The 12,600-nt window shown below is 42.9% G+C and overlaps 1 protein-coding gene across 1 annotated transcript in view; it reads right to left on the bottom strand.

Annotated features, from left to right (window-relative positions):
- The window catches only part of LOC122888232 (protocadherin-16-like), an 85,481-nt gene that overhangs the window by 10,982 nt on the left and 61,899 nt on the right, over positions 1-12,600 (bottom strand). The window contains exons 5-14 of the mRNA XM_044222354.1: positions 11,372-11,560; positions 9,493-9,724; positions 9,032-9,268; positions 7,116-8,174; positions 6,681-6,868; positions 6,129-6,225; positions 5,837-5,994; positions 3,296-3,736; positions 2,350-2,645; positions 2,017-2,132 (exon numbers count right to left, since the gene is read on the bottom strand). Coding sequence (XP_044078289.1) covers positions 2,017-2,132; positions 2,350-2,645; positions 3,296-3,736; positions 5,837-5,994; positions 6,129-6,225; positions 6,681-6,868; positions 7,116-8,174; positions 9,032-9,268; positions 9,493-9,724; positions 11,372-11,560 — 3,013 coding nt within the window. The remainder of the gene's footprint in view (positions 1-2,016; positions 2,133-2,349; positions 2,646-3,295; positions 3,737-5,836; positions 5,995-6,128; positions 6,226-6,680; positions 6,869-7,115; positions 8,175-9,031; positions 9,269-9,492; positions 9,725-11,371; positions 11,561-12,600) is intronic.

Below are 12,600 nucleotides of genomic sequence, written 5' to 3'. Positions count from 1 at the left end.
AGTATTTACATGCCTAGAGAGCCAGTAAAACCAAAACCTTAACAGCTTTTCTTTATGAGAGTTTCCACAGTAAGTGAGAGACCACAGTTACTTCATGCCAGCTATTCAATTCTGGCACTCTGAACATGCATTCAAATGTGAATCAGTGTACTGCGGTGCTTAATCAGTGTACATGTATGATTATTGCAAAGCACAAGTACAGGCGTGTAGGCGTGCAGGCAATCACACGCAGAATCCAGACTACAACCTGGAACTACATAGTTGCCTACTCAAAACAACCTACCCTGAAATTAGGTTATTGTTTTTTTCCCATTTCTCTTTACATTACATTACAGTATCTGTCAGCATTAGTTGGTGTGTGTATGTGTGTATGTTTTATGTAAATCGAGCTGGTTCAGATAGAGTCTGTAAATCAGACTGCCACTTCTCATACTCTGGCTTGAGTTACTCTCCTACCTTTTATGTCTACACCCCACGCCTCTGTCATCACCCCGACTACAAGGAGGGTCAGCCAAAGTGAGAGAAAATATGAAATGTGTGTGTGCGTGTGTGTGTACTGTTCCCAGCAGTGTACAAGTTTAGCTGACATGTGGTGCTTGAGAGACGTGTGTAATTTATAAATGCCAAAGCATGCCAAGCACATACATCATGTGTTGACTGTTCTGTGAGGCTGAGGCTCTGATGTTCCTGTGAGGTTTTGCTAGCTCCCATGTTTCAGCCAAACGCAAACAGATGCAAAACATTTACTGTACTATTTTATCCCCCTCTGTAGCCAATTTAGTGTTACTGATACAGTTTCAACCTTACGATAAAGGTGCTCTTACGGTCTCTGGATTAGCTTTGCAAAACTCACATGAAACTGTATTGTAATTCTACCCAAGATCTCAAGGTTTCCAAAGATACAAAATATGGTATACTGAATTTCAGAGAAATTAACATAAAATACTGCACAAGACAGACAGATTTTTTTATTTAATGCAGTGCTGTTGCCATAAAAACCGTGTCTAGTATTTGATTGTTGTACTTATACTGTAAGTAAGACATACAGTAGCTTTAATGATGGAACAAGCAGATATAGAATATAATATCTATGTTCTCACACAGAATGAAGAAATTTAGGAACATTAGCTTTCAAGTGGTTAGTAAAAATAGCAGTAAAGCAGCCATAATGTGAAATAACAGAAAGGTCATGTTGGCAGAGCAGACATAATTTATAAGCAGTAATCAGGCTAATGATACTCCCCCATTAGCCAGGCAGTTTGGTAAATGTCTTCTCAATGCAATGCTAATGTGCTATTACAGCTATTATTAACCATAAGCTTAACACCACACAATCTGAGAAACAAACCAGAAGTGAAATCAACCCCTGCTAATACACCAGACACTTGACAGTAATGAAGTAAAGACTTTCTTCCATCTGGAAGCTGCATTAAGTGTCTGTCTTATGGTTCCTAATCCCATCTCAGCCAGAACTGAGCACGCCCACACCACCCAGCTCTGATGATGAAGATATTACACATACAGTACACATATATAAGATATCAAAGGCTGTCCACATCCCTAGCCCAAATCGTTTCCCATGAACAAATCCGTCAAGAAAAGAACACAAAGCATTATTAAAGTGAAATATTGCTCTAAGGCATTGGAAGAGCATCTAGAAAAGAGGGTTATGAGTGTTTTAGCAGTTGAGACCCTGTAGACGCAGCGCTTCACTGGGTAATTACGATCTTCTGGAAAGTTTTGTTCATCCAGGGGGCTTCCATGGGTGGGATGCTGACTACCTATCAATCATAAAACCCCACTGAAAAAGGCCACATTCTACTCCTGCTGTGTTAAATCATTCAAAGCAGGATTGTAAATGCACAAAATTATGTGGTGAATTTTACCCTAAGCATCTCTTGATGGAGTGTAAATTGGGTATTTATGGGAAGTCCTCAGTCTCCACAGACCCTATTATATTATTGTAACATTACAATATTTTTAGAAACTGTGTCTCACCCTTAAAAATAAGCTTACCAGTGTTGGGGTTCAGACTGAAGCGACCAGCGCTGTTGCCTGCCTGGATTCTGTATGACACTCTGCCATTTTCTCCTTCATCTTCATCTCGAGCCATCACGTACAAAATCACAAATCTGTTGATAAAGACACAAACAAAATGTGAGATTATAACAAAAATGACAACCACTTCCACTAGCTTGCAGCCATGAAAGTAAATGCACTTGATTATTTTTTAACAGGCTTCTTGGATGTTCTACCTTTGAGGCCTGATGGATGAAATCTGAATCAAAACAATGACAGAAATGTGCGTTAAGGTACCAAAAGCAGACTACAGTTAGACATGCCACTCACCCTACAGGCTGATCCTCCATGACGCTGACCGCAGACGGAGAGCTGAAGACCGGCGCATTATCGTTTTCGTCTGTTACAAACACTCGGGCAGTGACCGAACCCCAGCGTCTCTGAGAAGGATCCGTTGCCTGGTCTGTGGCCCACACCACAAGGTAGAGGGACAGTGTTGCCTCACGATCTAACTTCTGCCCCAGGGTCAGCACTCCGCTGGAGGGGTCAAGGGTCAGGAGGTCAGGCGTGTCAGGCCAGTAATGCTCGATGGAGTAACGTAGCTCACTGTTGGGTCCACTGCCATCCTATAAAAAATAAAACAGACACATTAGACAGTGAGTGGAAATTTTGATTCAGCAAGGAAAAACACTTAAAATCACAAGTGTGAAAGTTAATTCTTGGAAATAAATATTATACAAAATAATCTTAACTAAAGGACCTTACTAGTTTTTCCAGAGCTTTTAACTGCATCTCACAGTCTTCATTAGTGGATGAAGTTAACTTTTTGATGACAATTGGGCAAATTCTGATGAGGACTGTGAGACTGTCATGTCTTGCATTCTAGTTGTAAAATGTTGTGCTAAAATGATTAGTTGATTAATCACTTACTCAATCCACATAAAATTAATCTTCAACAACAGTTTTTTCAACAACTTAAAAGATTAAGTAATTTATAAGGCAAAAATGCCAAATATTTTAAGATTCCAGCTTCTGAAATGTGACAATGTTCTTTTTTCATTGTAAATTGAATATCTGTCTAACGATCAGACACAACAATCAATTTGAAGACATAATCATTAGATGCAGCCTGATTGTGTTTTAACAACTGATGACAAATACAATAACCAAATTTAGCTCTGATTTATGGTGTTTGGTTGAAAATGTATCCTTCTTATACAATGACAACAAGTATCAGCTACTGGTTAACATTATAACTCTTCTTTAGCAGACACACCTGATCCAAAGCCTGGAAGGTATATATGGAAGCCCCGGGCTCTGTGTTCTCTGGGATCACAATGGTAACAGGATCTTCTGTGAACTGGGGAGCATGGTCATTGCTGTCCTGCACGTTGATATCCAGCTGCACCAGGTGGCTGCTGGGAAACGCCTGGGAGAAGTCAGACACCTCGATGTGCAGTGTGTACCTTGACCCCTTCTCATAGTCTAGCTCGCGTACCAGGTAGACGTCGCCCTTTAAACGGTCCACCATGAAAGTCCCATCTCGGTCTGCCCCCCCCACTACCAGGTATGTCACCTGGCCTTCCAATAAAGCAGATTCCTGCTGGTCATGTGGGCGGACAGAGCCAATGATGGAGCCCGGAGCAGCCCCTTCGACTGTGTTCAGGGTCATGGAGAGCATGTTGGGCTTGGGGTTGGACCTGGAGGAGCTGAGAACCTGAAGGAAAGAGAACATGTGTCACACATGCTCATTTTAATCTCAGCAACTTTGTTCACCTGCTCAGATTGTGTCATACAAGTAAAATTATTTTCTTTAATCATCCACATATCTATCCCAAAACAGAGTAAAACAAACTTTTTAATATATAGTATTTTTTTAACCAAGTGTAGAAGAAAAGTGTCAAGGCGAATGCTGTGCTGTGTATGTTACTGGATCTGATTTCCTTTGGTATTCTGCAGACAATGCAGCTATATCGCTCTCACCCCAGCCCATCCCTAAACATAGCCTTGGGCTGTAGTCTGTTTCTGTTTTGTTGCTATTACTATAATAACCCTCACAGGCATTATCATTGTGCATGAAGACATTATGTACAATCCTTCCAGTAAATATCTTGACACTGCAGCATTCTGGCTTCAAGATAAGAGTCAGGGTCTGTGACCTGTGACAAAAAAATGAAGGGTGTAATGGGAGGGAAAACTGTAAATATTCCAATTCAAATAATGCAGAGAAATAAGTGCAGCATCCATATGCCGCAGTCTGGCCAGACGGGAAACAAGCGCGTGCCAGGGGCCTTTCGCCACTCTGAGAAACAGCCTCAGGATTCGATATTGCTCTGGGACAGATCAAAGTGCTCTGAAGACAGCAAACAAAAGCAGATTTTAACAAGCTCTGGTTTCATCATCAAAAAGTCCATTCATGCACCATCCCTCGCTTTCATTGCTGAGATCTGTTGCAATGAATTGCATCTTTCTGGTGTCTTTATCGAACATGAATAGCAAGGATAAACCTAGAAGAAGATAGACATGATGTGGATAATGTGCATAATTTAGCCTCACGTGCTGACTAAAAAGGGCCATATCTGTTAATGACTCCTATTTTTAAGAAAAGCTGGGAACCATGTCAACCATCATTTTTTTTTGTCTGTGTTTCATAGAAGTGATGCAGCAAGCTTGTGAAACGATTGAATGCATTTAATTGAGCTTTGTGGTGTTTTAGGCACAAATGTTTGCACATAGTGTGACAGGACTACAGTTGCAATGAGTCTTGATATTTTAAGTTGTTTGCTCAAGTACATCTCAGTGTTTCAGTTATCCTGAATGTAATGCTTTACCAGACGATGCCAGCAGTTATACTGTACTGTACTATTTGTACTTTTCCTTGGTTTTCCCCAATGCCTTTTCCCTATACGAGCTAGCTGGTATTGTAGTACTTGTGGTGTACAACATCCCTGTGTCGGATTCTACCTACAGCTATGTGAAATGTTATCTCAAAATCATTATCTGGAAATGTTACCTCATGAGAGTGTTTGAATGTGTCGTTACAGTGAGTGTGTCTGTGTGCGTGTATGCATCCCTGCCTGCTACCGTACAGTAGTGTATTCCCTTTCTCTCTGTGTGATTTGATGCAGCTGGCTCTCATCAAATCTCATCTGGGAGCATTTGATTCCAAGGTGCCTCTTTCCCCCTCTGTCTAATCTCAGTGTCGCATAAGCAGGGTGCAGGCAAAATGTAATTAGCATCCTTTTCCTTTCTACATAAGAACACTGAGCTCAAAGCTCCAGTCAAAGCAAACCACCACCCTTCTCAGGCTAAATGCCTCTGTGGCAGACCTTTTATTCCTGCTGTTGAATTCCTGATTTTGCATGTTGATATGCAGGATTGACCCTCCTGCAGAAAGTTCAGAACAATAACTCAGTCCAGACCAGCTCCCTCCTGCAGCTCAGGGTTTCTCACCTTGGGTTTTGGTTACCCCACTAACCTTTGGAGCAGGAAACACACACTAGATTGGATAGATGCTTTTGTTTGTACAGGCACAGGTTCAGTTTCTCTCCTTCTCATATTTACCTCCTTTTCCATTTCCTTTGACAGTTATACTGTTCACTTTGTGCACAGTTTGAGGAAATTACTCACAGCAAGGAATGCAAATAGACTGAGGTAATGTGTAAATGTGACAGTTTTAGGTTTGATCACCAGATTGTCCTTTGTTTCCAATTGCCTGATGTCTTAGAAATGTTTTGGAGACAGAACAAATGTGTAGGTGTTTGTGCATGCAGCTGGAGGATGGATGAGGATATGTAAATGTAAAGATTATGTTTACCTGTATCTGTAGCTGGCAGGTGGAGCTGAGGCCTGGTGTGCCGTGGTCAGCAGCAGTCACAGTGAAGGCATACTCGGCTCGCTCCGCCCATCTCAGAGGGGAAGCGGTTCTCAGCTCGCCACTGGTGGTACTAAAGGAGAAGCGCTCTGCTCTGGGGCCTTCAGAGGATGCAACAGATATGGCTATCAGCTCAAAGTTAAGGTAATGATGATGAAACACTAAATATGTGAATGTTGAGGGAAATGATTCATATGTAAAAATGTAACTCTAAGAGACTATTTACGACACTCACCTGATAAAGAGTAGTACACGGTCCCATTCTCTCCCTCGTCTGGGTCTTTAGCTGTCACTGTCCCTAGGAATGTCCCAGATGGAAGCCCCTCCATCACCTACAATGGAGAAGGATCGTTAGTCATATTAATGTCTTTCTCCAACATACTATGCCATTTCTATATACGTTATTATGTTTATTCCTATTCCTTATCTTGTCTTTGTTTCCTTTCTAGCACTATGATTGTTATGATATGAAAGGAGAGTTGTTGTTGCTCATACATCATGGGGTTAGACTAACTTTAAGAAACTGTTGTTCAATTTTCAAATATTTATTAGAGAAATCATACAGTATAAGGTAAGTCATTTGGGAATGAAGGTAACAAAACATTTGCTGCTGCCATATGAAATCCTAGCTGTGATTTCTCTATGGGTTGAAGTTACACCCCACTGGAGAAACTCCAACATGCACAGAGGTCCAGGGCAACTTCATCGTTATATAACATTCATCTCCAAAAGCAGCTGGATCTCTCTCTGCCCTCACCTGATCTATCTAATCTCCCTTCATTCTCACCTGAAGGAGCAGCTCCCTGTCTGGCCTGGCATGAGTGAAACTGGGGGCGTGGTCGTTTTCATCCAGCACAGTGATATGAGCGGTACCGGTGGCGCTGCGAGGAGGTGTACCCCCGTCCTGTACAACCACAACAAGCTGGTAGCTGGACTGCTGCTCTCTGTCCAGGGCGAGGCGGGTGCTGATCTCACCTAAACAAAAAGAGAAGGAGAGAACGCCTTAGCTTGCATTACTTGCAGTAGTTAGGGTGTACATGTTAATTGAATTGATAAACAGCAAATCATTAATTCCTCAAGAGAAATCATGCTGGTATTAGTGCCGCTTATGGAGCAATTACATTTCATCCAGTGTAACACAATTACAACAAACTGCTTCAAGTGTACTATTACAGATCTTAAATTCAAATAAAAAAAGCAAAGTCATGGTAGTTATCGTCACCTGTTTGTGCATTAATCTGAAAGTGCCTGTCAGTGTGCAGCAGCCTGTAGGTGAGTCGAGCATTTAGTCCTGCATCTCTGTCCGTTGCAGACACCCTGCCAAAGCCTGTCCCCGCTAGCAGATTCTCTCTGACAGCCAGGAACACCCTCTCCTGGGTCAGTCTTGGGGAATTGTCATTCTCGTCGGTTACCGTCACCCTGACTGTGGCACTGCCAGTTCTCCCCACTCCTCCTGGACCTGAAGTGGCCAGGACGGTCAACAGGTACATGTCTTTGACCTCTCGGTCCAGAGAGCTTCGAACAAACAGCCAACCACTATCTGGCATGATGCCAAAACCGGCAGCGTCACCGTCAGGCCTAAGGCGGTAAGAAATAGAGAAGGATGACGATGAGGAGGAGCTTCCGCCATTCCCAGAAGCCTCTCTGTTGAGCGCTCGAACCTGGAGGAAACGTGTGTTGAGAGGTGTGTTTTCCCGTAGCTCCACGCGGTAGGTCAGGGTGTCAAAGTTGGGGCCTTGTGCATCTTGCGCTTGGATGTGGACCACCAGGGTGAAGGTGGAGCTAAGCTGAGGCGCTCCGCCATCCTTGGCAACCACTTGAAGGTCATAGCGTGGAACACTTTCGTATGACAGACTCCCAATCAGACGTACCTCCCCGCTGCCCCGGTCAACACCAAACGTCCTCTGGCCACTGCTGCCTGCAGCCCCAGCAGAGACCAGGTCAAAGCTGAGCTGACCGTTATGACCAGAGTCCTTGTCAGTGGCCTGAATGGTGTAGATAACAGTCCCCATTTTGGTGATCTCAGGTAAAAGGAGGGACTCTGATGAAGAGGGGAGGAAGGTGGGGGCGTTGTCATTGACGTCTGATATGGTTATTCGTACGCGACTGGTTCCAAATGCTGGAGGAGAGCCAGAGCGTGCCTGGATCTCCAGGTCAAGACTGGAGCAGGTTTCATGGTCCAGAGGAAGGGCAGTGCGAATGGTACCAGAGGCACTGTCCACTGTGAAGTAACCATCAGGGTCTCCGGAGGAAATGGAGTAGAAGATATCCTTAGAAACACCTGCATGGAAGACAGACAGACAGCAAAAAAAAAAAAAAAATGAGAGTAAGAAAAAGACAGTGACAAAGGGACTAGGGCTGCTAAATTCATCAAATTGTGAAAAGGCATGTCCCAATTAAGAATAATAATAATGATAAAAATTGCTTCAGCACTGGAAGGGACAGAAAGAATTTCAATATACTTTATACAGCTGTTGATTATCCACACTTCTTTAGCTAAATTAATACATGCGTGACAAAAATACCCAATGAAAAATTCACATGGCAGATCCATATCCACTTTTAGTAGACAGGGATGTGGTGTGTTTATTTCTCATCTAAGTGTTAATGAGGGGCTGGATTCACTCAGAGTGGGTGAGGAGATAGAATCACTGAACGCTTTGTACAGTTACACAGACAGACATAAGTGTTCTTCTGTCCACTTCACCACTGAGAACACTTCATTCTGACTCCCACTCAGAATCACAGCCCCATCCAAATCTATTTCTCCATCATTAATACTGAGAGAAAATAAAAGTCTGGCCACAGTGAAAATAATCCCCAGTAAAGCTGAAGCTGTGTGATGGATGTGATTTTTTTAATGGAATGTCTGCTCTTGTTGCTTGAGTATTTGTACAACTGCCGGAGTGAGAGGTAAGACATCATACACTCTCCAGCCCATTAGTGCATTTTTGTCCTGGTACTTGTCAGAAAGATGAAACTAAGTGAGTCACATAAAACAGATTCCCCTTAGCAAGTCATGTGAAGTAAACTGATAAAAGCAACTCTGAAATGACCAAAGGCAGAATGGACACTGACACATAGTACAGCAAAGAGAAAATACTTCAACAGAGCACTTGAGACTACAGGTGTCCTCACCTGTCTTGGCAGCAGCACGGACCACTCCCACTGCTGTCCCCCTAAGAACATCCTCGGACACAGTAAAGAAATACTGGGCCTGTTCAAACACGGGAGACGCCACTGAACCTCCCACCACACTCACGTTTACCCTGGCATTAACCGGCGCTGTCAGACCACCGCCGTCCTCGGCTGATATCACCATGGAGATTACTGTGTTGGCTTTGCCATGGAGTGAGCGGGAGAGAGAAATCACACCTGTAGAGGAAGATAAGTAGAGAAGACAAATTACTCCATGTCCATAAACACTCCAAAGCAGACATGTTTCACAATAGCTCATCCGTATTTGCTCAGTATGTGTGGGTGTTCGTATACACACACACACACACACACACACACACACGATTGTATCACATGCTTTTACATGCCATAGCGATGTACTACACACACACACACACACACACACACACACACACACATACCTGTGTCCTTGTTGAGAGTGAAGAAAGCAGAGGCTCCTCCAGGTAGCGTGCGGTAGGTCACCCGGCCATTTTCCCCAGCATCAGGGTCATTTGCTGTTACCTTGACGACGGAGGTTCCCGGGGCACTATGGGAACTGAGACTAACTGTGTAGAGGACTGGATAGAAGGTGGGCCGGTTGTCATTGATGTCCACCACCGAGACCCGCACATGGGCTACTGAGCTCAGACCACCCTGAAAGAAAATTTCTTTGGATTAGATTTGATTCATTAAAATATAACGTTAGCGGAGTAAGGTCATATCAGCCAGCACCAATGCTGTAATGATATTATGGACCTTAACTGACTAGTCTATTGAGACAAAGGGAGACTAAATCATAAGAATAGCTATTTTAGTTAAACCACATCCTCCCTCCCTTCCTGCACTGTATATCCCCAAAGACAACATTCAATTTGTTTTCCATACCTTGGTGAAAAGCGACAGTCTGGGACTTTTATGTTATGAAACCGTGAGAATAGATTTATGTCACACTGTAAAGATGAAGCAGCTGTAAAGGAACACAGAGCGATGAGTTCTCTGTTGAAGATCCCTGCAATATGGAGCCAATCAACCATTGTATGCATTTGTCACAACAAGCTGGTATGCAAGTATGCTAGGAGAAGAGTTTGCACTCATTACACTGTATCTGCGGGCTTAGTTTTACGAGACCATTAAAAGCAGGGATAGTCGAGACGGAGGGAACAGACACCAGCTGAATTGAGCTGGAAATGTGTGTGTGTGTGTGTGTGTGTGTGTGTGTGTGTGTGTGTGTGTGTGTATAAAGTATGAACACTACCACTGCTACAACAAATAATACATTTATAACAATGGTTATGTATTCTATTTCTTGATGTAACCCAAGTATACACAGGAGAATGCTTTATTGCGCCTCGTGTGGGGTTTCAATGCCTATTTAAGTGCATCCAATGTGATTAATTGATACTTAAATTGTGCATGGGTCTACTGAGAAGATGCTCGAGCAAATAGTGTGTGACGTGGTCAGGTAAGGCATCATATTTAACTTAAATGGTATCCTACAGTAAAAGCTTATTTAAACTGTTTAAATTGATCTGTTTTCCTACTTCTTTACCTTTTCCCCCCACACTCCCTCTTGCCCTGATTGCTTTGTCATGCTGTATCAGTTCCCCTTGATATTTTGAAGATGCACGATAAGCGACAGGACACTGTCTTCTTCAAACATGTCCAGAATGTCTCTTTGATCAGATTTATTTGAGTGCAGCTGTACACATCTTGCCTTCAGCTTGAAGCTTTGATCAGAAGGAGACTTACACACTTAGCAAGCAATGTGTTTGGTCATGGACCAACACACAGAACTAGAGCTTTGACTTTAGTCTAACAATGTTTTGGTCTCCTTCAGAAGTCTATTTCAGTAATAACTAATTAGGCACAAAAGATGCAAAAGTTAAAGGAGTCGTTTTTTGAAACATATGCTTATTTGCTTTCTTGCCAAGAGTTGGATGAGAAGATCGATACCACTCTTAAGTCTGTATGGTAAATATGAAGCTACCCCCGGCAGCCAGTTAGCTTAGCACAAACACTGGAAACAGGGGGAAACAGCTAAACTGGCTCTGCCTGAAAGTAACAAAATCCACCTACCAGCACCTCTAAATCTTACTAATTAACACATTATATCTCACTAGTTTAATCAGTACAAAACGTAAAAGTATAAAACCGACACATTGTGGTTTTACAGGAGGTTTTGTTACCTTGTTGGTCTTTGTGCTAAGTTAAGCTAGTCTGCTGGCAGTAGCTTCATATTTATCATATAGTGGTGGTTACAGATATACTAATTGCTAGAGTTAAGGGTAAGAGTGTTCTTACGCCATCCATTGCAGTGACCGTCAGGTCAAACTTGTCCAATCCCTCATCCCGGTCCAGAGCTGTGCGGGTGCAAAGCTGGCCTGTCTCCTTGTCTATGGTAAAGTGGGTTGGTACTGCGTTTCCAGAGCCAGAACCCAGGGTGTAGGATATAGCACCAAAGGAACCACGATCCTCATCTGTGGCTGACACCTGAGGGAAAAGAGACATGAGGTAAGAAATGGACGGTCCACCGGTGCCAAACAGCCCGTGAGACATAAGGATTTCAGAAAGCATCACACCAACACACCCAGCAGGTCCTGAAATCTGCGTGAAAGAAAACCTACGTGTCATAATTATTATATACGAGCTAAGGGCCTTTCTGTTATCACAATAATGTCCCATAATACAGTCACCTCACAGGACCATACATCTGCACTTGTCCAAATATCACACACCATAGCACTACTTGTTATGATTTCCAGAGTACTATAAAAACCGAGCATCTGTGAGAGCAATTCACTTTTATAGATCACAGTCAATGCATGTAAAAAATAAAATGGATAGATCTCCCCCTGTGGTGTGTAACCATGGATACATAGGGAGGGAACTGACAGGTAACCTTTAGTAAACGAGAGGAGAGTTTTGATAGAGGTTGTGAGTTTGATTCAGGGGTCAACATAGGCACCTTAATGAATGTTAGAAGGTCAAGTGACACGTTCTGGTTTTCAACTGGCATTTAAATAAGATACAGACTGACTGACTGGGAAAGCCACTTAAACACACACCTCAAACCTTATTCCTTAACCCATATTTCTCCTACAAAGGACCTCAAACTGAAGACACGCAACATACAGAGGTCCTGACCTAACCTTTGACCTCATTTGTTTCCTCTACCTAACATTCATCTTTCTACTGCACACACACACACACACACACACACACACCATTGTATGCTCTGACTAATCTATTAAAACACTCAAAAATCCCATAATACAACAAAGATTTCCTTGCAAAACACAAAAGGGAAATGTCCTCTGTGCTCTAGGGTCCTGCCTCTGACTGAAGTTTTACACTGGTCCATAACATTGTTTGGTGGCGTTTATGGTGCTTGTTAAAAGTAGCATTCTCCCTCATATCTCGAAGCCTTGAAGGCAAGCCAAGATCCAGTAGGCCTCACGTCAACACTCCCTTTCTGTCATACAGTCTTTTCTCATAAGGCAAAAGTAAGAATATAAGTAAGATTTGAATAT

The sequence above is a fragment of the Siniperca chuatsi genome, linkage group LG14, assembly GCF_020085105.1.
Source record: "Siniperca chuatsi isolate FFG_IHB_CAS linkage group LG14, ASM2008510v1, whole genome shotgun sequence".
In the NCBI taxonomy this organism is placed as follows: Eukaryota; Metazoa; Chordata; class Actinopteri; order Centrarchiformes; family Sinipercidae; genus Siniperca; species Siniperca chuatsi.
This window is presented reverse-complemented; position numbering and strand designations above follow the sequence as displayed.